Source organism: Taudactylus pleione, unplaced genomic scaffold, assembly GCF_031769625.1.
Source record: "Taudactylus pleione unplaced genomic scaffold, aTauple2 ptg000066l, whole genome shotgun sequence".
NCBI lineage: Eukaryota > Metazoa > Chordata > Amphibia > Anura > Myobatrachidae > Taudactylus > Taudactylus pleione.
The window spans coordinates 17,311,586-17,336,449 of record NW_028284468.1 but is presented as its reverse complement, the minus strand read 5'-3'; the positions used below and the strand labels follow the sequence as shown (position 1 = coordinate 17,336,449).

The following is a 24,864-nucleotide window of genomic DNA, read 5'->3' as shown; positions in this document are numbered from 1 at the left end:
TTCCAGGCTCGCAACACCCAGCAAATCGGCACCGGTTTTGCGCCTCGAAAGCAACGCCTCTTTTCTCTGCTTTCCACGGCAGCCGCTGATTGATAGAGGCTGGGAGACGGTGAGATGGAGTAACAGTGCATTATCATTTGCATCTATAGGGGCTAAGCTTGTAATACCCCCTGGAAACGTTCCATTTTGCTTCAGAGTCCATGGCCAAATATATCATCGCACTTACAAATTGGCGAAATGCCAAAATAAAAAAAATCCCCAAAAACCATAAAATGGGCGTGGCTTAGCCGGTTATGTTTCACACACATCTTTTATTACCCGATTCCGTCGTATTAACATATTACCTAGCAAGGCACTTTCGGTACATATGTTCGGAGTTCAAATTGGCGAAATGTTCGCCACGGGCATACTGGTATATTTAAATATTTATTTCAAACATATATATGTATCTAGGGGGTGTTTTGCAGGCCTCCATTACAAAATAACTGCCCACCCCCTACAGGCAATATATCCCCAGGTGTCATAAATCCTACTTATAATATCCCCCCACACCCCATTAATAGAAAAAAAAAAATCCCTGTTTTCTAAACCAACCCCCCACTCTGTAAAAAGACCCTTTTTCTTTGCCCCTCCTCCTCCCCTGTGACCAGTATAATTAGTTTTTTACTACTTTACCCCCCCCCCCCTTCAGAGTGATATTACTCTTTATTAACTCCCCCTCTCCCCAGTTACCCCTTTAGCCCCCATGGATCATACTACATCAGATAAGTGCTTACATTTATATTTTCATTTGATTTTTTTTTCCTCCATTCACTAGGGGTCACTGAATTTATACTGGGGTACAGACAGGTGATGACTGGAGCCCGGCACTTTGAAATTCTTTAGAATGTTGGCTGCTCCCCCTCTCTACCCCACTGGGAGGGGGGAGGAGCTGAGGGAGCCGGGTGCTTACTACAGCTGTCTTCAGCCTTTTTACTTTATTATGCTTTGATTTACTGCCGATGATTACACAGGCAAGCTGCTGCAGTCTGTCTGCACTGTTGAATCCACTGGAGGGATCGGCCACGGCTTACTGAGGCCAGTGTCCGGGTCCGTGGCCGCTGGGACATTGGAGCCACTGCTCCCTATGTTCACTCCTCTCTATCTATAGCTGCTACCTACTATTCTAACTGTTCACACTATATTCTTCTACTGTGTGTTTTACTGCATGCTGTCTTTTTTTTCTCTTATTATCATAACTTGTGTGCAATTCTCTGCCCTACTACTAGCTAACTAAGTCTGTGAGCTGTTTTTTCCATTATCTAGACAGCTGCTGGGTGTTTATGTGTGTTGGTTGTTCAGTGTTGTTGAGTGCTGTGTATTGTTGCTACTCAGGAAAGGTTCCTGGACTGCACACCCTGAATGTATATAATGGGAGGTGCTACCTGATGAGACTAATTGCAGGCACAGAAACAGACAAATTTCAGGTGCACAACTCCAAATTAATAATAATAAATAAATGCAATGCAATTTTGCAATCAATAGAGGTTTTTAGCATAATCATGGCCAAGGTTATGGGCCTACCCACCATATCCAGGTAACCTCTGTCGGGTAGGTCCCTAACATACTAGGGTTCAAATCCAGAGCACAGGACACCCCCAAACTAGCCCAGCCAAGCCGCCCCAGGGCACCGCTATAGTAAGAAAAGTGCAGTGTAAAAGAGATGGTTAAGAGCAGCCAAAGTTGCATATAAAGAGTGAAAATAAAAAAGTGAAGTACATGTATAATAAACAAACAGTGAAGGGTTAAAATGTGTTATAAGAGAAAAGTGTTATATGCGGTGCCCTGAAACAGATCAACCAAAGCAATCCAGGGGGACCCACACCCCAAAAATGAACCAAAGTTGCACTACAGTATATAACTTGTAGGACTTACCTATAATTGTGCATAATACTAGAGTGCGTATACATTACCAGACTCCATGCTTTTAAACCAATAAAGAAGGGGTGCTAATCCAGACTGAGAGCGTCTCCTTTCCCTCAGGTGTGCAATAAAGCACATTAAATGGAGTATATAGGAAATGTTCCTGGACTGCACAACCTGAATATATATAATGGAAGGTGCTACCTGATGAGACTAATTGCAGGCACAGAAAGAGATTTGTCTGTTTCTATTGTTGCTACTCAACTGCTCTGTATGCACAAGATGGCAGGAAAGGGGGCCACATCAGACAAGAGAAATATCTCCAAGAAGGTTTTTGCCTGCAGTCAGTGCAAGAAATTGTTTTCACAAGCCCACTCAGAGTGCGCATCTTTGTTTGAATCTTGAGTCTGGGAGTCCAGCCCCTGCGTGGGCTGCTTCTGCCCCTGCTTGATACTCCATTCTGTGTGGCTACCTTAGCAGGTACCATGTCTGAGCTGTCTCATGAAGTGGCCCGTTGGGAAAGGGGATCCGCCAGGGGGGAAACATTCCAGTTCTGGTTCCCTGCCATCAATAGAGCCAGCTTTGGCTCAGGGTTTAGCCCACTCAGTTGAGGCTTTAGTGCAGGTCTCTTCGAACGTGGAGAGGCTTGGGGAAAGAATGTTGGAGTCACCCTCCAAGTTCAGATAGCTCCACTAGGTGTCGGAAAAGACATCTCCCTGAGGTTCTGGGGATGACTCTGATGCAGATTGCTCTTCACAGGGGGAAGAAGGTGAGGTACTGGAATACTCGGTCATGGAAGATTTCTTGTCTCCAGAGGTGGATACAGGCTCCCATAGTATAGGGTCCATTATCATGGCAGTCCCTCAGGTTCTTAAGAACTCATACTGTGACATAGCGGAGTCTCAGGTCGCCTCTTTGTTTAGCAAGAAGAATTAACTTGCAGTTACTTTTCCTATTTCACCTCAGTTGGCGGAACAGCTGTCTGCAGCTTGGAAACTTCCGGATAAAAAAATTCCAAAAGTCCAGACATTTTCTTTCTCGTTACCCGTTTCCTTCCGTTGACAGAACTAAGTGGGAGACTCCACCTCTGGCATATCCGTCTGTACCTATCCAAGAAGACTACGCTTCCTGCCTCAGAAGCCACATCCTTGCGAGATGGATCACATAGGAAATTGGAAACAACCCTAAAATCCATCTACATGGTAGCAGAGGTTTCACTCAGGCCGGCTTTAGTCGGCGCTTGGGTGAATAAGGCTGTGGAAAAATGGGCGGAATAATGGTCGAAGGCTTTTGGTCCATTGTCCCACGAGCTGAGTACATTAGGGATTCGGCTATATACCTGGGAGATGCCTCCATAAATGTAGTCCAGGTAGGTTCTAATATCTCTGCTTCAGCATTGGCCGGTCGTCGTGCACTCTGGCTTCAGCCTGGCAGGCCGACGCAGAATAAAAGCGGGCCGTGGAGGCCCTTCTCTTTCTGGGGATGTCCTGTTCAGTACAGAACTGGACAAGATCATAGCCTTGGCCAGGGAAAGCAAGAGTACTTTCTTGCCTTCATCTATTCTATGGTGACTCTGCGAATGTCCTTTTTAGGACCATCTATTCATTCTTTTTGAGCCCCTACCCGGTTTTGTCCCAAGGCCAGAGGGGCCTCATCTGCAGCTAGAGGTGATAGGACCAAAGGTCGTCAGCCTGGTTCTGTCCATCGTCCAGTCCCCAGGCCAGCAGACAAACCCGCAGCATGATGGTCTTCTGTCCCATCTGGGGGGTCCCCACGGTGGGTGCTGGCCTGTTTTGGTTCAGAGATGCTTGATTCCAGACTTGTTCAGACATCTGGGTTCCCAATCTTGTATCCCGTGGATACTAGATAAAATTAGTTTATTCTCCCCTGGTTTGGTTTTTCACCATGGGCCTGTGCTGCAGCAGGCAATACACAAGCTTTTGATGTCCAAAGTTTTAGTTCCAGTCCCGGTGCACCAGCGCACTCAGGGATTTTATTAAAATCTGTTTGTTGTTCCAAAGCCGGATGGTTCAGTCAGGGCTATTTTGAATCTCAGATCCTTAAATGGTTATTTTATTTTTCACCGTTTCAAGATATAATCCCTGCATTTGGTGATCATGGGTTTGGAGGCCAAGGAATTCTTAGTGTCCCTGGACATAAGAGATGCTTACCTACACATTTTGATTTGGGAACCGCATCATGTGTTTCTCTGCTTTGCCATCCGGGACACCAATTATCAGTTTCGGTCTCGACCCTTTAGCCTGTCATCTGCTCTACCGCTGTTTACCAAGGTAATGGCAGTAATGGTTGCCTATCTACGGTCCCAGGGGGTGTCCATTGTACCTTACCTGGCCAACCTTTTCATCAAGGCTTCGTTGGCAGAGAGGCTTCTGTGACCGGATAACCTTATTGACCACTGCGATCACATATTACTTTTGGTCCACACTGGATCTTGTGGTATCAAGGATTCTCTCTTACCATCAGTAACTGTCTGTTACTGACTCCACCCACTGCACAGTGGGTAGGAAACATTGCTGCCACCATCAGGTCTTTCCACTGGCCCTGGAGCCACTTGATGCTGTGTATGTGTCGATGAGCTGCGGCCACACCTCCTGATTGGTGTCTGCTGATTCCCCCTGATCCTTCTCAATGCACCAGGCTCTGCACAGTAGCTGGCAGAGGCCTTGAACTTCAGAGACACTGGGATCAATCCAGAAAAGCCAGACAACGGAATAGCGATTGGCGCAATTCTGTTGTCGCAGGATTCAGGTGTAGTAGTTTGTAAAGGCTAGATGATTATTGCTAATATAGGGCCTGATTCAGACCCACTCGCGAGCGGCTGTCCGCTCGCAAGTGGGTCGATGTTATGGACTGAGCATGCGCACGATGGAGGGAGCTCCGTCGTGCGCATGCGCCAGACGCGACGAGCGAAGGAAAGTCCTTCGCTCGTTGTGTCCGATCAAAGGGGGCGTGCTGTCAATGTTGATTGACAGAACGCCCCCTTTGGTGGGCGTGCCGGGGGCGTGCCTCCCTGACGGGGGCGTTCCTAAGGGAACGCCTCCCGTCAGAAGCCGGCCCACTGACATCACTAGTGATGTCAGTGGGAGTGATTTTGGCTCTGATAGTGCCAAAATCACTCCGGAGCTTGCGGTTGAAAACCTCAACCGCAGGCTCCGGCTCGCAAATTCGATGGTCTCGACCATCGCGACCATCACAATGCACGCTCGTATAGCCTGTGGGTGGTGACCCACAGCTATACGAGCGTCCAGGAGGACGCTCCATGAAAATGGAGCCCGGCCCTCATTCAGAGCGTGCGCTCTGCTCAGAGCGTACGGCTCTGAATGAGGGCTATAGTCTTAAAAAGACTCTTCCCCCTCAGCTTAAGGGGGGTCAGCATACAGATGTTTCACAGCAGTACAATCCTTCTTGATGTTCAAAAAGATGCACACAAACCAGGCTCTCAGGCCTTCTCTTATGTCCCATTCTTACACATTACCCCAGGGTGTAAGTCTGCCCTGTGATTTTACCCAATCAAATTATAAGTGCATGTGCTTTGCATGCCCAAGACATGCTCACCTTTTATTATTGTCCCCTATGGGCCATGAGGAGCGGTCATTCCCCTGTGCTTGAGCCCACCTGCAGGGCTTAGCGACGCCCAGGCTCTGTCACGTCTGGAGTGAAAAAACTTTCCCTCTAAAATTTCTTTCTTTCTGCTCTCCACCTCCTCTCAAGCTTGGTTAATCTTAACTGAGTCCTGTGGGGTATAGAGGGAGAGGAGCCAACTACAATTCTAAAGAATTTTAAAGTTCCAGGCTCCACTCATCACCCATCTAAACCCCTGTGTAACTCCAGTGTCACCTATGGAATCTGAGAAAGGAATTTATCAGTAAGCACCAAAATCCTGTTTTATTTTGTTTTTTACTATGTTAGACATTTGAAATTTTCTATTACTTCAGTGTAAGCTAACAGAAACTGACAGATGGATTGCTCATACTGACTGATAGTGTGGCGGACATTTGTCTTAATAATGTGTACTGCATTAGCATAACGGCGTGATATAGATTTTCTAGATTCATTTGAATTTTGTCTGGCAAATTGACGCTTTTTGCTTTTATGATTTCAGCTCTGGTAAAATTCTGCACTTATTGAGTGTTCCTGGAAGATATTACAACAACATTTTAGTTGTGAAATCTGAGATTTCAGAATTGCTTGACGGTCAAAAGTTTCAAACTTTGTGGTCTGTGAACACAACAAATATTTTAAGGTAACTATAAGGAAACAGTACAGGGTAGATGTAGTCACCCAATAGTTTGCTGACCACCAATGTTATTTATATGTAATGGTCTTCTCAGTCACCAGAAATGTACTCAAATGTATGGAATATTATAAAACAAAACCTGACATAATTATAAATGCTTATTTGTAAGGACAAAAATCTCTGCAGCATCAGGTGGTTAGAGTTACAAATCATATAAAATATAATCTCACATAAAAGCAGAATAAGTACAGGGGAGGTTGATGAAGGATGTGTAGATGTAGGGACAGCTCTGCGTGTGACAGCTTACAGTCCAGAGGGAGAGGGCAATACTGAGACAATAGTTGCTAGTAGCATAGGAGTGCGCATGGGACTGGAGTTGGTAGAACATGCAGAGGGAGCAGGCTATAGTGAAAAGGTATATTCTGCGAGAACACTTGAGAGATAGAAGGATAGGGGAGAGTCTGGCCTAGCATCGCATAGTGTTCTGTAAGTGGGGAGCAACACAAAAATAATCTTGGAGGCTGGAGTTGGGAGGTGGTTTCCAGGGAAGAGAAGAGTCATTGGTCAGAGGCAAATCGCAAAGGGTGACAGGAGCAGTATCAGACTGGCCGACAGGGGGACAAAGGAGATCCCCAGTGGGCTCCTACCCCTCCCAAAGGTTCCAGACATGCACTTTATAAATACATTGTTGCTTTATTAGAGGGTCAGCTACTTGATGGAGAAGGACCATGGACTGGTGGCTGGCCACACATCTTAAGCATGGACCTCTACCACTACATACCCCTGGTAGGCCCTTCATGCCCTAGTCTGGACTGAAGAGTTTATCTCCTAAGTAGGTCACAGGTGTATGATGGGGAGGAGTTTAAGTGTAAAGGCACACATCCACTAGAAGACATCAAAATTACTGCACGATTAGGACATTGTAATCGTGCAGTCATTTGTCAGTCTGTGATGTGCCTTCACTGAACGAACAGTCGTTCAGTGTAGGCACATCAATCATCTGCAAACATGCTGAACCTGACGTTATCGTCAGGTTGTCCAGCATGTTTACCCCATGATAGATGTCTAAATGACCAGCGGGAGAGTGCATCGCTGGTCGTTTTAGACATTTTTCTAAACGATCTGCGAACGATTGAACGATAACGTTATCGTTCAATCGCTCAACTTGATCGTCTAGTGGATGGGCACCTTAGGACTGTGGAGATTGTTTCGACTTCTGACGGTAATAAGGAGCCAGTGCAGGAATTTCAGAATGGTGTAGCGCATGTAGAGTAACAAAAAAGGAAGATGGGTCTCACCACAGCATTGAGAACTGATTATAGAAAGATTGGTGAGGGGAGGACCATGCAGTAGGAGGTTGCAATATTCAAGGCAGAAGATTATGAGTTAATGATTAAGAGCTTTGGTAATGTACTGAGTGAGAAAGGGGTGTATTCTTTCAGTGTTTTTAAGGAAGAGGTGACAAGATGGAACAAGGGATACCATGATAATGCCCGTCATCATAGAGACTGGAAGGCAGTGTAACCTTAGGAGAGAGTAAGATGATGCCCTCTGACCTCCATTTTGGACTTATTGAGCCTTAGGCAGCATTGTGATATCCAGAAGGAGATGACATTTGGACACATGATAAGAGTGCAAGGAAAAGCTAATGCAAAGAGGAGTAGATTTGTGTGTTTTTTTGGCATAGACATAGTAGTGGAGGTCAGAAGGGACTGTATGAGTTCACCAAGTGAAAAGTTATACAGAGAAAAAAATCAGAGGGCCAAGAAGTGGCCTTGAAATATCCCAGCAGATAGGCAAAATGGAGGAGCCTATGTGTTGGTAGTAAAGACTTGAATGGAGCATTTAGGAAGATAGCGTGGGGACCAGGAGAGAACAATGGTGCAAAAGCAAGTGTTGAGCAGAAGTGGTCGGCCATATCAAAGCAGCAAAATGGGCAAAAAATGAGTAAGAAGAAGGTCACTTTAGTGAGAGCAGTCTCAGTGGAGTGTAAAGAGTGGGACCCCGATTGCAGAAAAGAATGAGTGGAGACAAAATGGGGCAGGGGGTTTTATACTGGCCACTCAAGTAGTTTGAAAGTGAAGGGGATGAGAAAATTGGGCTGATTGCACAAGAAAGAGATAGGATCTAAAGATGCCTTTTTGGGGATAAGAAAGAGGAGTACAAGTTTGTTTGAAAATGGAAGGGAGAGTGCCAGGAGTGAGGGACACTTTGAAGAGATGAGCTTCATGATGGTGAGCATTATGGAGAGTGGGGTGGAGGAGTTGGAATTGAACAGGATTAAGGGGCCAGTATCAGGGGGAAGAAGAGGAAAGAACTAAGGGTGGGTATCTGGGGAAAGAGAAGGTGGGTATGGGGTGATGGATCTGGTGACAATAAATTTCTTGACCGATTTTGTAGATTTTTGGCTTTGAAATAGGTGGCAATGTCATGAGACGTGAGGTAAGCAGAGGGGCTTTGGAGCAAGTCAACAGCAGATGCTTATCAAGTCAACAGCTAAAGTTGATCTAATGGGGGTGTATAGTAAAGATTTGTAGTAGGTTTGCTTGTTGTGAGAGAAGGGCATTATTACTTTGGCATTTAGAGGTATAGGAGCACATTTGTAGGTGGCAGGTAAGTTTAGATTTCCAGGGTTTTCTGTTTGGATCGTTGTTTATTGGCTGGAGTAGCAATATTTTATTTTACTGCTGTTGTGTTAACTAAAATGTTTCTGTTTTTCTGCAGTAAACCAGCACTGGGGTATTTCAAGAAAGATATTTTGTCCATAATGATGGAACTAGAGACTGGAGTTAACAGAAAGAAGGTTTGGTGTAGTGTTTTCACAAATGTATCTTGTTAGTGCACACATTCATACAGTGTTTTTGAAATAAGCCATCTATAGGCAGAATGTTTGAATATGTAAAGATGCTGGTGCCTGGGTTCTTAATCTAAGCTCCATTGGTCATGTAGCAGTGAGTCGGTCATTTAACCCTGACTTTGTGAGTGTCCTACTTTAAGCATATTAACAAAACAAGTTCCTGCTTTTCTCTAGTATTCCCTAATTAAGGATCATCAAAGAAAAGGGCCATATGTAGCTGGGTGCGATTTAGTAAATGTATGTTTTTCTGTCATTTTTACCTTGGGATTTAAAGCTTGGATCTTTGAATAGGCAAAAGTAGGTTTCTTTCAGAAAGTCTTCTGAGGCAAATCCCATCACTATGCCACAAGACAGGAGAACTATAAGCTTTTTCGTAAATTTTTTCGCTATTACAAAGCTGTCGGACAAGGAAATATATTTTATATATGTTATTAGTTATCAAATGTCTGATAAATGCAGTATCACTAAACTTCCAAAAAGACTTTATAACATATAAAAAAAAATAACATATCAATAATCTCCCCTAGCATTCTGAGGACAAGTCTAAAGCCACGTATCCACTACGCGTTCTTACTCAGCAATTGCACGATTACGACATCATAATCGTGCAATCGCTCAGTAATCGTACACAAATCGGGCACTATTCTGTCAGAAACGACCAGCGATGCGCGCTCCCTCTGGTCGTTTCTGACTTCAATCATCTACTGAACATACTGGTCAATCTGCTGATAACGACAGATTGCTCATGTTCAGAGATGATTGATGTGCCTACACTGAACGATCAATCATTCAGTGTAGGCACTGCAGGGGGAAGGGGAACGACGGTACGATTACAATGTCGTAATCGTACTGTCGTGCCAGTATCTGCTAGTGGATACGCAGCTTAATACCGAAAGACAATAAAAATAGGTTGATAGTTTTCGGTGCACAAATTGATACTAGACCAATCTAAAATAACCTTTTTTTACATATCATTATCAACTTGGATCAAAACAAAGAGAAATGTTAAAATGAAGAACAATATAATAAACTATATAAGATTCAGTAGTTTTTAAGGTGTCCAGAGTATTTTTTTTTTTCTTCTCAGAAAACCAGTTATAAAATTCTTGAATCTAATAACCAAATTTCTTCTTCTTTTTTTTTTTAATTCAATCATTTTTATTGATGTTTTACATAATAATAATAATAATAATAATAAAAAAATAAAAAAAATACATTACATGTTATACAACATATGTGTGGTCTCCGTAATTGCATAAAACCTATAGATGTCTAAATTACATCCATAGATAGCATAAGATAACATAAACAGGTTAGGTACAGTGCAAACATCATTTGGTATTGAAAAATAAAATAAATAAACAGTATTAAAGTATTATATGTAGGTAACAAGTCCAAACACATATATATATATATATATATATATATATAATATATATACGCAAGGGATATCAAATAATCAGAGCATATATATAACTGACAGATGGTCCTTGGCAACTCTAGCACACAAGTTAACAGACTTGCGAATTAACAAGTAGCCATAACAAATGAAACATTTCAACACATATTCTGGTATACATCACTGCCACAGGGTTTACACATGTGTATCAAGGTCATGTATCTTCATCACCATTAACCACCTGTACCCCAAACGTATTCATTCTCTCTAACCCGCACGTGTGACGAATCTAGCCATTTATCCCAGATATGATGAAACTTTGTCTCTGTTTTTCTAACTAGATAAACTTCTCATGAGCTACAGTTTCGATTACCAAAGATACCCATGCTCCTATTGTTGGTCCCTCAGGGGCCATCCATGATCTGGCTATACATACTTTTGCAAGCATGCACAAATTAATAACATATTGCTTGGTATGTTTGTCTAGCTTATCCTCTATTACTGTCAGTGTACAAACCATAAAGAGTGAGTACATCATGAGGGATACCATTATACAAATTACTTCCTTCCAGAAAGAACTAATAACGGGACAAGCCCCCAATAGATGCCAAAAGTTTCCCACGTTCAAATGACATTTAGGACATTGCGAGTCAGCTCGGAACCAAATCTCTTCTTAGTGAGTAAACTGCAAACTTTGAAGCCTAGATAGTTACTTTTAAGATGTTTGGGTGTATTTTATTTATAAACTTATTTCCAAATATTGGGTAAAAAAAAAGGAAGAGATACCAAAGGTAATCAAGGTAGATTGAGCTCAACCCTTATATAATGACTATTGACTGCAATTGTAACAAATAAACCTGAAGCTGTGCATGGTTATGTTAAAGATATTTTACTTTCCAAGTGTAATGAAAGTATAACAATCAAATAAATAAATAAATGGCACAGCAAGTATCGTCAATATGAACAAAATATATGAAAATCAAATAGTTAAAAATGTAATTAAGATACAAATAAACGAAAAACACAATAGCTGTATCAACAAATGGGAGGTGAGCTGATTGGCTCACAACTCTGTTGTTTGTGGATCCAGAAACATACGTATGCTGATTATTTAACTAGGTGTGGAAAAGAATTATAGAATTTTAGCATCTGGTTCTTGGTAGCAGAATAAAGTTAATTATTTCCAAATGTCTGTAAACTTTTGTATCCAAGTGATGCACTTAAGGTCCTGTTATATGTTATAAATGTCTGGATTGCGGCGTCCCGCAGTGTCCAGTACCGGTGTGTTAGTATGGTATCCTGATGTAGAATGGTGTCTCAGTCTTCTTTACAGAGTGGGTGTTTAAGGGAGAGTAGTGGCTGAGTACATGAAGTGACCCCTGTGACCGGCTAACGTGGTCTGTGCAGGACCTACGGAGGTGTGCGGCTCCACGCCTACAATGACAGGGGTACCTGCGCTGCAGACTGTATTGCCGTTGTCTGGGGAGGGGATAAATGCAGTGTCGGCTTGTCCAAGCCTGTGCCGCATACCCCCTCCACTCTGTGGGACTCACCTGCTGTGTCTCTTGCCCTCTGTCTCCTACCTCCTCTCCTCTGTGGATGGGAGCTCCGTAGCCGCGGCGTCTTCCTGGATCTTCCTTCTGTTACGTGTCAGGTCACGTTACATCCTGGCCCGGAGCGCTATGCTGCTCAGCCGCTAGCGTGATCAGTGTAATCAGCACTTGAATGTAGTATTCTGGAACAAAGTAGTGTGGCTGTTAGGTTGCTGTCTCCAACGCGTTTCAATCCTGTGCGGACCTTCCTCTGGGAGATATTGGGAGTAGTGAGAGTCTTGCTTTTGTAGGTCAGTATATAAGACCTGTATAAGGCACACCCCTTACCTAATTGGTTGGGTGATCAATGTTCTAATTGGTAAATAAGTCCAGTGTCATTCCTGACCTTCAATATGAGGTAATCCTGTGTGGAAAACTTGCTTTAATACATACCAGGTTATTAACTGTTGGATGTCTCTTGCTGTTTAATTGTATTTATAATGTGATAGTTGATAACTGTTGAATATGGATCTTGATTTTTTTGTACAGACTATGAGCGATTAGTGTACATTATCTGCTAGGGTTTAGATAATGATAACACTATATGTGATTCAAACATCATGTGTTTATTCTACTTGCATATAATAGACCTTATTTCATTGTCCCTGTTCAGACCTATAGGGTGTAATGTCCCCATCTCTATCATGTATTTCAATTCCTCTCTATTAATTGCTTTGACAAAATCACCTCCCCTCCAGTTAGGTTTGACGATTTTAATGCCTGTGAATCTGAGTTGTTTAGGGTCACAGTTGTGGTATTTGTGAAAGTGTGAGGATAGGGGATGATCCTCTGTCCCTTTTCTGATGTTCTGTACATGTTCATTTAGCCTGTTTTTAATGGTCTGATTGTCCTGCCTATATATTGTGTCGGGCATGGGCATTCTAACATGTAAATGACTCCCTTACTGTTGCAGGAAATGGTGTCTTTAATATTGAATTCTTGTTTGTTGGTGGTAGAGATTACTCTATGAGTTGGTTTCGTGCTTCTTCTGCCTGTGGTAGTACAGGCGATGCGTCTGCCGCAATAGTAGAAACCACCAGTGGTTTTGTCATTGTGTTTTTTGTTTATTTGTATTTTAATTACATTTTTACTATTTGATTTTCATATATTTTGTTCATATTGACGTTACTTGCTGTATCATTTATTTATGTATTTATTTGTTTGTTATACTTTCATTACACTTGGAAATTAAAATAACTTGAACATAACTATGCACAGCTTCAGGTTCATTTGTTGCAATTGCATTCAATAGTCATCATCTAAGGGTTGAGCTCAATCTACCTTGATTACCTTTGATAGCTCTTCCTTTTTTTGCATATATATATATATACTAGGGATGTGCAGGCTCGGTTCTACTCGGTTCCGTTCGGTTCTTTTTACCGAACCTTATTGGCTATCCAAAACTCGTGACAGCTGAAACCCAATAAGATCCGGTAAAAAGAACCGAACGGAACCGAGTAGAACCGAGCCTGCACATCCCTAATATATACACAGTCAGGTCCATAAATATTGGGACATTGAGAGAATTTTCATATTTTGTCCACTATTCACCACCACAATGGCTTTGAAATGAAACAAACAAGATGTGATTTCACTGCAGACTTTCAGATTTAATTTGAGGGTAATTACATCCAATCGGGTGAACGGTGTAGGAATTACAACAGTTTCAATATGTGCCTCCCACTTTTTAAGGGACCAAAAGTAATGGGACTATCAACTCAAAAGCTATTTCATGGACAGGTGTGGGCTATTCCCTCGTTATTTCATTATCAATTAAGCAGGTAAAAGGTCTGGAGTTGATTCTAGGTGTGACATTTGCATTTGGAATCAGTTGCTGTCAACTCCCAATATGAGATCCAAAGAGCTGTCACTATCAGTGAAGCAAGCCATCATTAGGCTGAAAAATCAAACCAAACCCATCAGAGAGATAGCAAAAACATTAGGTGTGGCCAAATCAACTGTTTGGAACATTCTTAAAAAGAAAGAACGCATCGGAGAGCTCAGCAACACCAAAAGACCCGGAAGACCACGGAAAACAACTGTGGTGGATGACAAAAGAATGATTTCCCTGGTGAAGAAAAACCCCTTCACAACAGTTGGCCAAATCAAGAATACTCTCCAGGAGGTAGCTGTATATGTGTCAAAGTCAACAATCAAGAGAAGACTTCACAAGAGTGAATATAGAGGGTTCACCACAAGATGTAAACCATTGGTGAGCCACAAAAGCAGGAAGACCAGATTAGAGTTTGCCAAACAACATCTAAAAAAGCCATTACAGTTCTGGAACAACATCCTATTGACAGATGAGACAAAGATCAACTTGTACCAGAGTGATGGGATGAAAAGAGAAGGAAAGGAACTGCTCATGATCCAAAACATACCACCTCATCAGTGAAGCATGGTGGTGGTAGTGTCATGGCGTGGGCATGTATGGCTGCCAATGGAACTGGTTCCCTTGCATTTATTGATGATGTGACTGCTGACAAAAGCAGCAGAATTAATCCTGAAGTGTTTCGGGCAATATTATTCATATTCAGTCAAATGCTTCAGAACTCATTGGATGGCGCTTCACAGTGCAGATGGACAAACACCCGAAGCATACTGCAAAAGCAACCACAGAGTTTTTTAAGGCTAAAAAGTGGAATGTTATGCAATGGACAAGTCAATCCCCCTGACCTGAATCCGATTGAGCATGCATTTCACTTGATGAAGACAAAACTGAAGGAAAAATGCCCCAAGAACAAGCAGGAACTGAAGACATTTGCAGTAGAGGCCTGGCAGAGCATTACCAGGGATGAAACCCACCGTCTGGTAATGTCAATGCGTTCCAGACTTCAGGCTGTAATTACCTGCAAAGGATTTGCAACAAAGTATTAAAAGTGAAAGTTAGATTTAGGATTGTTTAGTTTGTCCCATTACTTTTGGCCCCTTAAAAAGTGGGAGGCACATATAGAAACCGTTGTAATTCCTACACCGTTCACCTGATTTGGATGTAATTACCCTCAAATTAAATCTGAAAGTCTGCAGTTAAAGCACATCTTGTTTGTTTCATTTAAAAGCCATTGTGGTGGTGAATAGAGGACAAAATATGAAAATTCTGTCAATGTCCCAATATTTATGGACCTGACTGTGTATATGTATATGTATATATATATATATGTATATATATATATATATATATATATATATATTATATACACACACACACACAGGGACAAACCTCTGTGATTTGTAGCTCACCCGATCAGTACCTCAGTGCGCTAGTGTGATCGCTCATTATTTACAAACATTGGGTAATATACTGTTATTTGGTTATTGATTAGTTTGCTTAGCAGTCGTCAGGACTTCTATCATTTAGAGTTCAGAAATTAACCAAAAGATTTTCTTGTTCAGGAAAATAATTGAAGTTAGTATTCATTGTGTACTGAAAAGCAGAAAACTTCTGTTTTGTCTGCCAATAGCCTTGTAATTCCTTCAGGAGTAAAGACAGCAAGCTGTAAAGCCAAAAGTCTCCCAACCACTTTTGTCTAGACCAACCTCCGCAGAGTCTGGTAGGGGGCAAGATTTCAATTCTTCTGAAATGGCACCAACTGTGCTGGCAGTTCTTATGGCTACTTCCAGTAAACAGGGAAATCATGGAATAGTCTTTCCAGGATGGCATGCTTGTGACAAGAAAGTGACAAAGTCCTATACATTTAGCACTAACTGTATACTGCAAAGTTTATATTTCACTCGATTGTCCTAGATAAACTGTAAACGGTCATATACATGACAATACGAAAGCGGCAACACTCGGAGGTAAATTACACAGACACTGAAGAGAAATCCGTTTACGTGTTCAGAAGTGGATTTTTTTCAGGGAGAAATATATACAAAAAACAGTAACCTTATATTTCTATTTACCCTTCACCACTTGTGATTACAGGACGGCACTCGCTGATGACATCACTTATGGCACCAGTCACCATAGCAACCAGGGGAAAAATATTTAATAACTATATACAGAGACAGTATATGAGTAATAATGACCGTGCCATACACTGTAATAAATTACATTTTAGTTGAGCAGATATATATTATAAAGGAGAGAATAAATTATACACTTGAAAAACAATCGCCATATAAAGGATCAGATACATCATTTACCCACTAGAGGGCACAGTACTCATAAAAGAGCACACTGGGAATAGAATAACATGAATCAAGATATAGGGGTCTATTTACTAAGCAGTGTTAGGAGACAAAGTGAAATGAGATAAGGTACCAGCCAATGAGCTCCTAACTGCCATGTCACAGGCTGTGTTTGAAAAATGACAGTTGGGAGCTGATTGGCTAGTACCTTATCTCCTTTTACTTTGTCTCCTAACACTGCTTAGTAAATAGACCCCATAGCATCTATCTGTAAAAAAAGATATACGTTTATATGGACTTGCAAACTTTATTAAAGTCTCATCTTTACAATAACACTCTTATAAGGGAAGAAAATGTAATCCTCAACCATAAACATGAATGCGTTTGTGTATGATGAGGCCACTTTGGAACCTGTCACACAGCCAGACGTTTGCAAATAATTTTTGCGATCCAATTTCAAGAGGTCCATGAATAAATTAATAGCAGAATCCTTGTATGTGGTTTTAAATATATGTTTATAAAAATGTCCAAAGCGAATGAGACTGGTTGATACAAGTAATCCCGGGCAGAGATTGTTGGTCTGCTCCATGTGTTCCTGTGTATTTTTGCAACCATATATAATAACAGAGTTAAGGGATATTCTTTAGTAAGTGCTTTCTGTTTTCCAATGAAAGTGGGAAAATGATCAGGAGTTTTTTGTAGAAGATCGTCCAAATCCCTCTTGAAGGTTATGTATATGACCATGGGGTAGGAGTTTATAGTTGACAGAAACCTCCAGACAGTATTGTGTTTTCCTTGGGTGATCAAATTGATTTTTTTTCCCTTCTCTCAGCCTAACAACTAACTGGGGCAGAGTCTAAAGCTGGGTACACACTGACAGATATATTGGCCGATCAATTGAATATATCTGCTGCCCATCAGCCAGTGTATACCCGCGATATGTCTGTGAATGACGTTGTTCACAGACACATCGCGTCTGCTGTGTTCTCCAGATATATCTGGCCATCTGCCAGTGTGTACGGGTGGTCTGCCGATGGCCCATACACATGCAGCAGAGGCCATGGGGAGGGGGGACCCATGACCAGAAGCGGATGATGGCCATTCAGTGTGTATTAACAACCATCATCTGCAGATATATCTGTATAGTGTGTACCCAGCATAAAGCATGTTCAGCAATATATTTAAATTACAGGGGATTACCCTAACAATGCTTTAAGGATAGCCATACTTGAGCACAGGTGATTTAATTAGTACCTCAGGGCCTCATTCAGAGACGGATGCAAATCCTGTAGCAACTGCATCTTTGTACGCAGCGCTACTGAGAAGTTATGCTAATGCCGCAGCCGCTGTGTGTTGTACAGAGACACTCGTTGCCGGCACCTCTGATCCACCGCTTGCATACAAAGACGCACATTTATCGCATCATCAAACTTCTGAACAACTCTATGGTTGTTTAGAATGTCCATAACTAAGACGCCGGGGTCAGGGAAACTGTATCCAAAGACGCACTAGCTGGCTGCAGCATGTACACAAAACGTGTAATACGCGAATTTCTCAAGCCGCACCCGCTACCTCCTATAAGTGAGCCCTAACTGTCAATCACTCTGCGTCCAAATCCTCACTACATGCGCTGTTGGTAAACCATCGCAATACATGCACAGTGCGACTGACTCATACGCAGTACAAAAAAACAGTGGTCAACTACGCAAACATCGGCATAGCGCTCTATCTGAATCAGGCCCTCAGTTATTTTGATTTAATCATCTGTGCTCAAGCATAGCTATCCTTAAACATGTGCTATTAGTATACCTTCAGGACCGAGGTTTGTGAAAAGCTGAAGGAAGAGACATTATAACTCCTTACCTGAGGTCTTGCTTGCCACATGATTCAGCATGTTCCTACATCTAATGCAGTCTGTTAATGCTGTCCTTGCTCCTGCTAGCAGCTTTTTGCCAATCCTGTAACAATTCTGTATGCACTGGTACAATGATGGTTTCCTACCTTCTGTAGAGGTGTTTTCTTTCTTGCCTGTTTTAATATTTTCATTTGTCTTTTTTTTATTCAAAAAAGCAGCGTATTGTCGATAATATCAAGAACACCCATCCAAATATGTGGCAGACATTACCAGGACGATTCAATTGTTAAGTGGGCGGCGATAATTATTGAGAGCCAAGTTTTGCAATTCAGTTGTTCTGGGCGCTCATAATTATCGCCCTATTAGACCGGGTTTAGCAGTGTAAAACAGCTAAACCTGTCTAAAGTCCTGGTTCTGAAGCGCCGTCCAATGAGCCCTAACCAAGGTTTTCTCGCATATTTTTGCTCACTCTCCTGAGGGTGTGAGTAGAAATGCAGATGCCAGCGGCTTAAAAAAAAAGAGCAGCCGGCGAAACAATTGAATTGCCTCCTCTAAGGGGTTAGGTACAGGATGCTGGCGGTCAGATTCCCAACTCCTGCATCCCGACCAGGTTAGAATGCTAATGCCCCCAGGTAAGTAAGCCTAACCCCTACCCCAAACCCTCTCTCCCCGGGGCCTAAATCTAACCTCCCCCCCTAGTGACTGAACCTAACCTTCCCTCCACGCAGCCTAAACCTAACCTCCCCCCGCATCCTTTATCTAACCCTCCACCTAGTGCCTTATCTTAACCCTGCCCCTAACCCCAGTACTAACCTTCGGGATTCCAGTGGTCGGGATGCCAGCACCAGTATTCGGACAAGTTTCGGGATTCCAGAGTCTACATTTTGACCACCGGAAACCCAGCGGTCGGCATTCTGACTGCATCTCCCTCCAGGTCCTGGTGGATCACCAAATACATACGAGTAGTATTATTTTCAAGTAGCCTTTCAACTACTATGAAATTAAAATACACAAGGGATTTAAATATATGATTAAACTACTGTAAATAGCATCTGTACAAACCATGTCATCACTTCAGTGTTCATTTGGAAAGCTGCCACTATGAATGTTACATACTCCTTATTAAATGAAAAAAGTGAACCACTAAATTTAATTTCAATAAAACCAAGTGTCATTGTACTTATTAAATCCAAATGATAATCAATCTCTCAGAGCATCTTGGTAAAACTTGGCACGATCAGATAACTATAATGAGATAAATTTTGCTCACGAAATTTGAATCGCTAATGGGAATCTTCAATTTCTTAATTTTTAAAACTTTTTTTTTTTTTTTTCTAAACACAACCATCTTATTTTATTATATTCCCTATAATAGTTAGCTACTTCATACAATGAGGACTGATAAGCTTAACAAATTATGTTTTAAGAGAACTTAATAAACCCTGCATAAAATGTAATTAAAAAAATATTGTACATGGAGTGCCCCAAAATGAATGCTCCTTTTTCCCTCCTTTCCATTGTATCCATTCATATGATGATGATCAGAGAAAGCCCCTGCCTTCTAATATCCATATGAATCGCTATGGCAAGTGTTATTTATATGTGTGTTATACTTATGTGTGTATATGTAACAAATTAGTCAAACACCTACAGTCAGGTGCATAAATATTGGGACATTGACAGAATTTTCATATTTTGGCCTCTATTCACCACCACAATGGCTTTCAAATGAAACAAACAAGATGTGCTTTAACTGCAGACTTTCAGATTTAATTTGAGGGTAATTACATCCAAATCATGTGAACAGTGTAGGAATTACAACTGTTTCTATATGTGCCTCCCACTTTTTAAGGGGCCAAAAGTAATGGGACAAATTAAACAATCCTAAATCTAACTCACTTTTTAATACTTTGTTGCAAATCCTTTGCAGGCAATTACAGCCTGAAGTCTGGAACGCATAGACATCACCAGACGCTGGGTTTCATCCCTGGTGATGCTCTGCCAGGTCTCTACTGCAAATGTCTTCAGTTCCTGCTTGTTCTTGGGGCATTTTCCCTTCAGTTTTGTCTTCATCAAGTGAAATGCATGCTCAATCGAATTCAAGTCAGGGGATTGACTTGGCCATTGCATAACAGTCCACTTTTTAGCCTTAAAAAAACTCTTTGGTTGCTTTTGCAGTATGCTTCGGGTCATTGTCCATCTGAACTGTGAAGTGCCGTCCAATGAGTTCTGAAGCATTTGACTGAATATGAGCATATAATATTGCCCGAAACACTTCAGAATTCATTCTGCTGCTTTTGTCAGCAGTCACATCATCAATAAATACAAGGGAACCAGTTCCATTGGCAGCCATACATGCCCACGCCATGACACTACCACCACCATGCTTCACTGATAAGGTGGTATGTTTTAGATCATGAGCAGTTCCTTTCCTTCTCCATACTCTTCGCTTCCCATCACTCTGGTACAAGTTGATCTTTGTCTCATCTGTCCATAAGATGTTGTTCCAGAACTGTAATGGCTTTTTTAGATGTTGTTTGGCAAACTCTAATCTTGTCTTCCTGTTTTTGTGGCTCACCAATGGTTTACATCTTGTGGTGAACCCTCTATATTCACTATTGTGAATTCTTCTCTTGATTGTTGACTTTGACCCATATATACCTACCTCCTGGAGAGTGTTCTTGATTTGGCCAACTGTTGTGAAGGGGTTTTTCTTCACCAGGGAAATAATTCTTCTGTCATCCACCACAGTTGTTTTCCGTGGTCTTCCGGGTCTTTTGGTATTGCTGAGCTCTCCGGTGCATTCTTTCTTTTTAAGAATGTTCCAAACAGTTGATTTGGCCACACCTAATGTTTTTGCTATCTCTCTGATGGGTTTGTTTTGATTTTTCAGCCTAATGATGGCTTGCTTCACTGATAGTGACAGCTCTTTGGATCTCATTTTGAGAGTCGACAGCAACTGATTCCAAATGCAAATGTCACACCTAGAATCAACTCCAGACCCTTTACCTGCTTAATTGATAATGAAATAATGAGGGAATAGCCCACACCTGTCCATGAAATAGCTTTTGCGTTGGTAGTCCCATTACTTTTGGCTCCTTAAAAAGTGGGAGGCACATAGAGAAACCGTTGTAATTCCTACACCTGATTTGGATGTAATTACCCTCAAATTAAATCTGAAAGTCTGTAGTTAAAGCACATCTTGTTTGTTTCATTTCAAAGCCATTGTGGTGGTGAATAGAGGACAAAATATGAAAATTCTGTCAATGTCCCAATGTTTATGCACCTGAGTGTATTTTATTTTTATTTCTTTTGGAGGGGGTTATTATACTTTTTGATTGTAAACTAATTCACACTTTAAATTTTTGGTTCAGGTAATTATTGTAGACAGCTACAGTGGAGCTATACAGTGGGAGGTTGAAATGAATTTGGGAGTTGGCAGACAAAACCCTGCTGCATTGAATACTGGAGACCATCGCTCATTTTTTCTATTCTGGGGAGAGTACGCTACAGATTCCAACAGCACTGTAAGTTTATGTCCACTTACTGGAGACATTGAGTGTGAAATCCCTGCACAAAATACATGTTGATAACAGTGTTTCTGTTTCATCTACACCACCGTTATACACTGTTAACCTTGCCTTCTCCGAGCTAGAGCATTATATACGCTGTCATTAGTAAAATAGAGACCAACACAACCGCAGTATGCGGTATAGTTTTCAGTTGCTAAAAAAACAGGTGTCAAGGTTTTATTACCATATTCATGTCATGCTTGAATTACACAGAATTCAAAGTCATTAATGCCATTAGAAAGATGTATAGTAAAGTTTCAGGAAGGCATGAGGGATATTCTATAATGAGTGGAGCAGTAGTGACATTGACAGAAAATTGCTTAATTCAGCTAATAGAATCTATAACTAATATATGCCACATTGTAGTTAGGTTATAGAGACATTTTTACATGTATTTGTAAATATTATTAGTAGCTTTATCAATAACTTTAGGATACAGAATGAAACAGGACCTGCTATTAAGTAGTTAAAACTGTATATAAGCAGCATTAATTGTAGGGATCATTTGCTACATTTCTTATGGGGTTAATTAACCTTTTTATGTGTTTCTTGAGTTTAATATTGATTACATTTATATTTTTATTTACATTACTATAATTTAATACATTGTAAATAAATTACAATGAAGCATCAGTGCAAATTAAATTGCTGAATAATAGAAACATCTAAAAACTGATTATATATATTTAGAATATTGGTTCAACATTTGTTAGTCAGCAAATAACGATATATAGTAGCCACAATATAAATGTGAAAATATGAAATGTATGACCTGCCTGCCATACAGGGTATAATTCTGTTTAATATTGCCTTGTTTTTCATTTGAACCATTGAATTATTTCTTTCTTCAGTTCTGAAGACCATTTTTGTAATGTGATTTTTATACTAAAAATAGGTATAAAAATGCTGTTTCAGGTGCATTTTCTAAAATAGTGTCAGAATTGTATTAATTTATCTATGGGCTGGATTCAATTAATCCGGAAAGTTACAGTAGGCTGGTTCCTCCATAAACTGCAAGCAGACTCTGGCTTCTATGAGGTAGTGAGTGAAGCTTAATTGAATCAGCCCATATAGCTCACCCGTTCATAAATTGATTGTTCACTTGGTTTGATTGTAGATGGAGCCAAAGGAAAACCTCTACATGTTTCACCCAACACAACCGAATGCTCTTCTTCAACTAAACAACCATACTGAAAATATAATTAAGTTTGGTGGTAAGTTTTCAGATTGTGAAAAGCCAGCATTTTCCACAATATACTTATTTACTGTAAGGATTAATGTAAACTACTGTAATTCAGTCCAAAAATATTAATATAAATATTTTTATATCCCTAGTGATCAGGTGTATAGGTAGAATAATCTTGTCCCTATAGTAGTACAAGCATCAGATATTGAATTCAGGTAGTGCAAATAGTACCCACTACCATACATACACTATAGTAATCAAAGTAGTTTTCTATTTAAAAAACATTAAAAACAATATGGAAATAAGTCAGATCATTCTGGTAAGAGACAGAGAATCTTAGCTCTCTCTGCTTGATACCTTATATCCAGATCCTACTGCATAATTTCTCCAATCCATCATCCAATCTGGGGGACACTGCTCACCATCAGTGGCATCACTGAGGTCGGTGACACCCAGTGCTGGACCTCACGGGGAAGGGGTGTGTCCTCATGGCAAATTCCCAGTTTCATAAATCTCGGGGTGTGCCCAGCACTCCCAGAGATGCCAGGCTGCCCCCCCAGAGACTCTCCCTGCACTGCTGGCTCCTCCTCAGTGACTGGGAGCTGTCGCTGTGCAAAAACATCACAGTGCAGTGCCCGGCTCCTGGTCACTGAGAAGCAGCTGGCATTTTGGTGTCACCCCCTTGGATGGTGACACCCATTGCAGTCTCCACCTCCCTAGTGATGCCACTGTTTACCATGGGTTGTCAGAGGGGTCTGAAGGAGATAACACTAGACTACCATAACTGTAAGACAAATGCTCCTCCCCTCTGCCACCCCTGGTCTTCAGTGTCCATTAGGTGCCCCTTGGAGGTGAGTTTTTAGTATAGTTTCTGCCTATACATTTATGTATATGTATGTATATATATATATATATATATATATGTGTATATATATAGATCCCTGGTCAGCCTCGCACTCAGGATAAATTGTGCAAAGATAGGGTGCCTTCTCAAACAAAAATAACAAGTCCCAAAAGTCCTTTAAATAAAGAACAGAGCGGCACTCCAGTTTAAAGCAGTAAAAAAGTGCTATATTCAAGTCATTACAATGGTGTCCAAACAAGCAAACTTTGCTTGTTTGGACACTATGTTGTGATACATCCTGAGGAAAAAGTCTATATGACTTTGAAACGTCAATGATATTGTTATCACCATTGTAATGACTTGAATATAGCACTTTTTTACTGCTTTAAACTGGAGTACCGCTCTGTTCTTTATTTAAAGGACTTTTGGGACTTGTGTGTGTATAATGATTCCAAGTAAATAATGTTGTTTCACAAGTGCTGATTGTATAAGCATATGCGCAATTTAATGTTTTTGTTCATACAGACCCTTTTAGAGATAATTAGCAGATTGTTGTCACCACCAATTATTACATAAAATACAGGGAGTAAAGTGAGGTAGTGGTAATTTGAAATCCCCTCCTATCTTAAACATCAAGTGTGCAGATTATTGTGACTGTGGAGTAGCTTGCTACGTTGTGTAGCTTCATCCTAGCTTTTATATTTACTGTTACTTAGAGTTCAGTGTTCCCCAACCTTCTGAGTGTTGTGACAAATACCACAAGATTCACTTATTCATGGCACATCTGTATTAAAGGTGTCTAGACAAAATGGTTGGCAGTCACTATATATACTTTGGATAAAAGAGATTGAATTTTGACTCCTAGTGTGTAGCACCAAATAAAATCTTGAATGAGACCTTACATTACTGTTTGCCACTGGGTTGCGGCCGCCGGTCTCAATACCGACATCCGAATCCCGACAAGGAATTTAAGATAGGCGTCGAAATACCAACACCTATCTTAATCCCAACGCCGAACTGAACGAGGTAAGTCCGGGCACCCTTAGCATTAGCCGGGTGGAAGTTAGCTTTAGGTTTTGGGGGGGAGGTTAGGGTTAGGAACCCCTGAGGGGGAGGGTTAGGGTTAGACACTCCCGAGAGGGGTAGGTTTAGGGTGTGGTAAGGGGGAAGAAGGCACCACTAATGGAGGGTTAGGGGGGGGGAGTGGGGTAGGGATAGAGTACTTACCTGCCCTGCTGGGATCTTTTCCCTTCGGGCTCCCGGCGTCG

The 24,864-nt window shown here is 41.3% G+C and overlaps 1 protein-coding gene across 5 annotated transcripts in view; it reads left to right on the top strand.

Moving 5' to 3' along the window:
* Window positions 1-24,864, top strand: part of FAM234A (family with sequence similarity 234 member A) — an 83,588-nt gene that overhangs the window by 52,309 nt on the left and 6,415 nt on the right. For all 5 annotated transcript variants that reach the window (XM_088466697.1, XM_088466696.1, XM_088466698.1 and 2 more), the window contains exons 8-11: window positions 6,026-6,166; window positions 8,885-8,963; window positions 21,369-21,521; window positions 22,684-22,780. In XM_088466697.1, coding sequence (XP_088322823.1) covers window positions 6,026-6,166; window positions 8,885-8,963; window positions 21,369-21,521; window positions 22,684-22,780 — 470 coding nt within the window. The remainder of the gene's footprint in view (window positions 1-6,025; window positions 6,167-8,884; window positions 8,964-21,368; window positions 21,522-22,683; window positions 22,781-24,864) is intronic.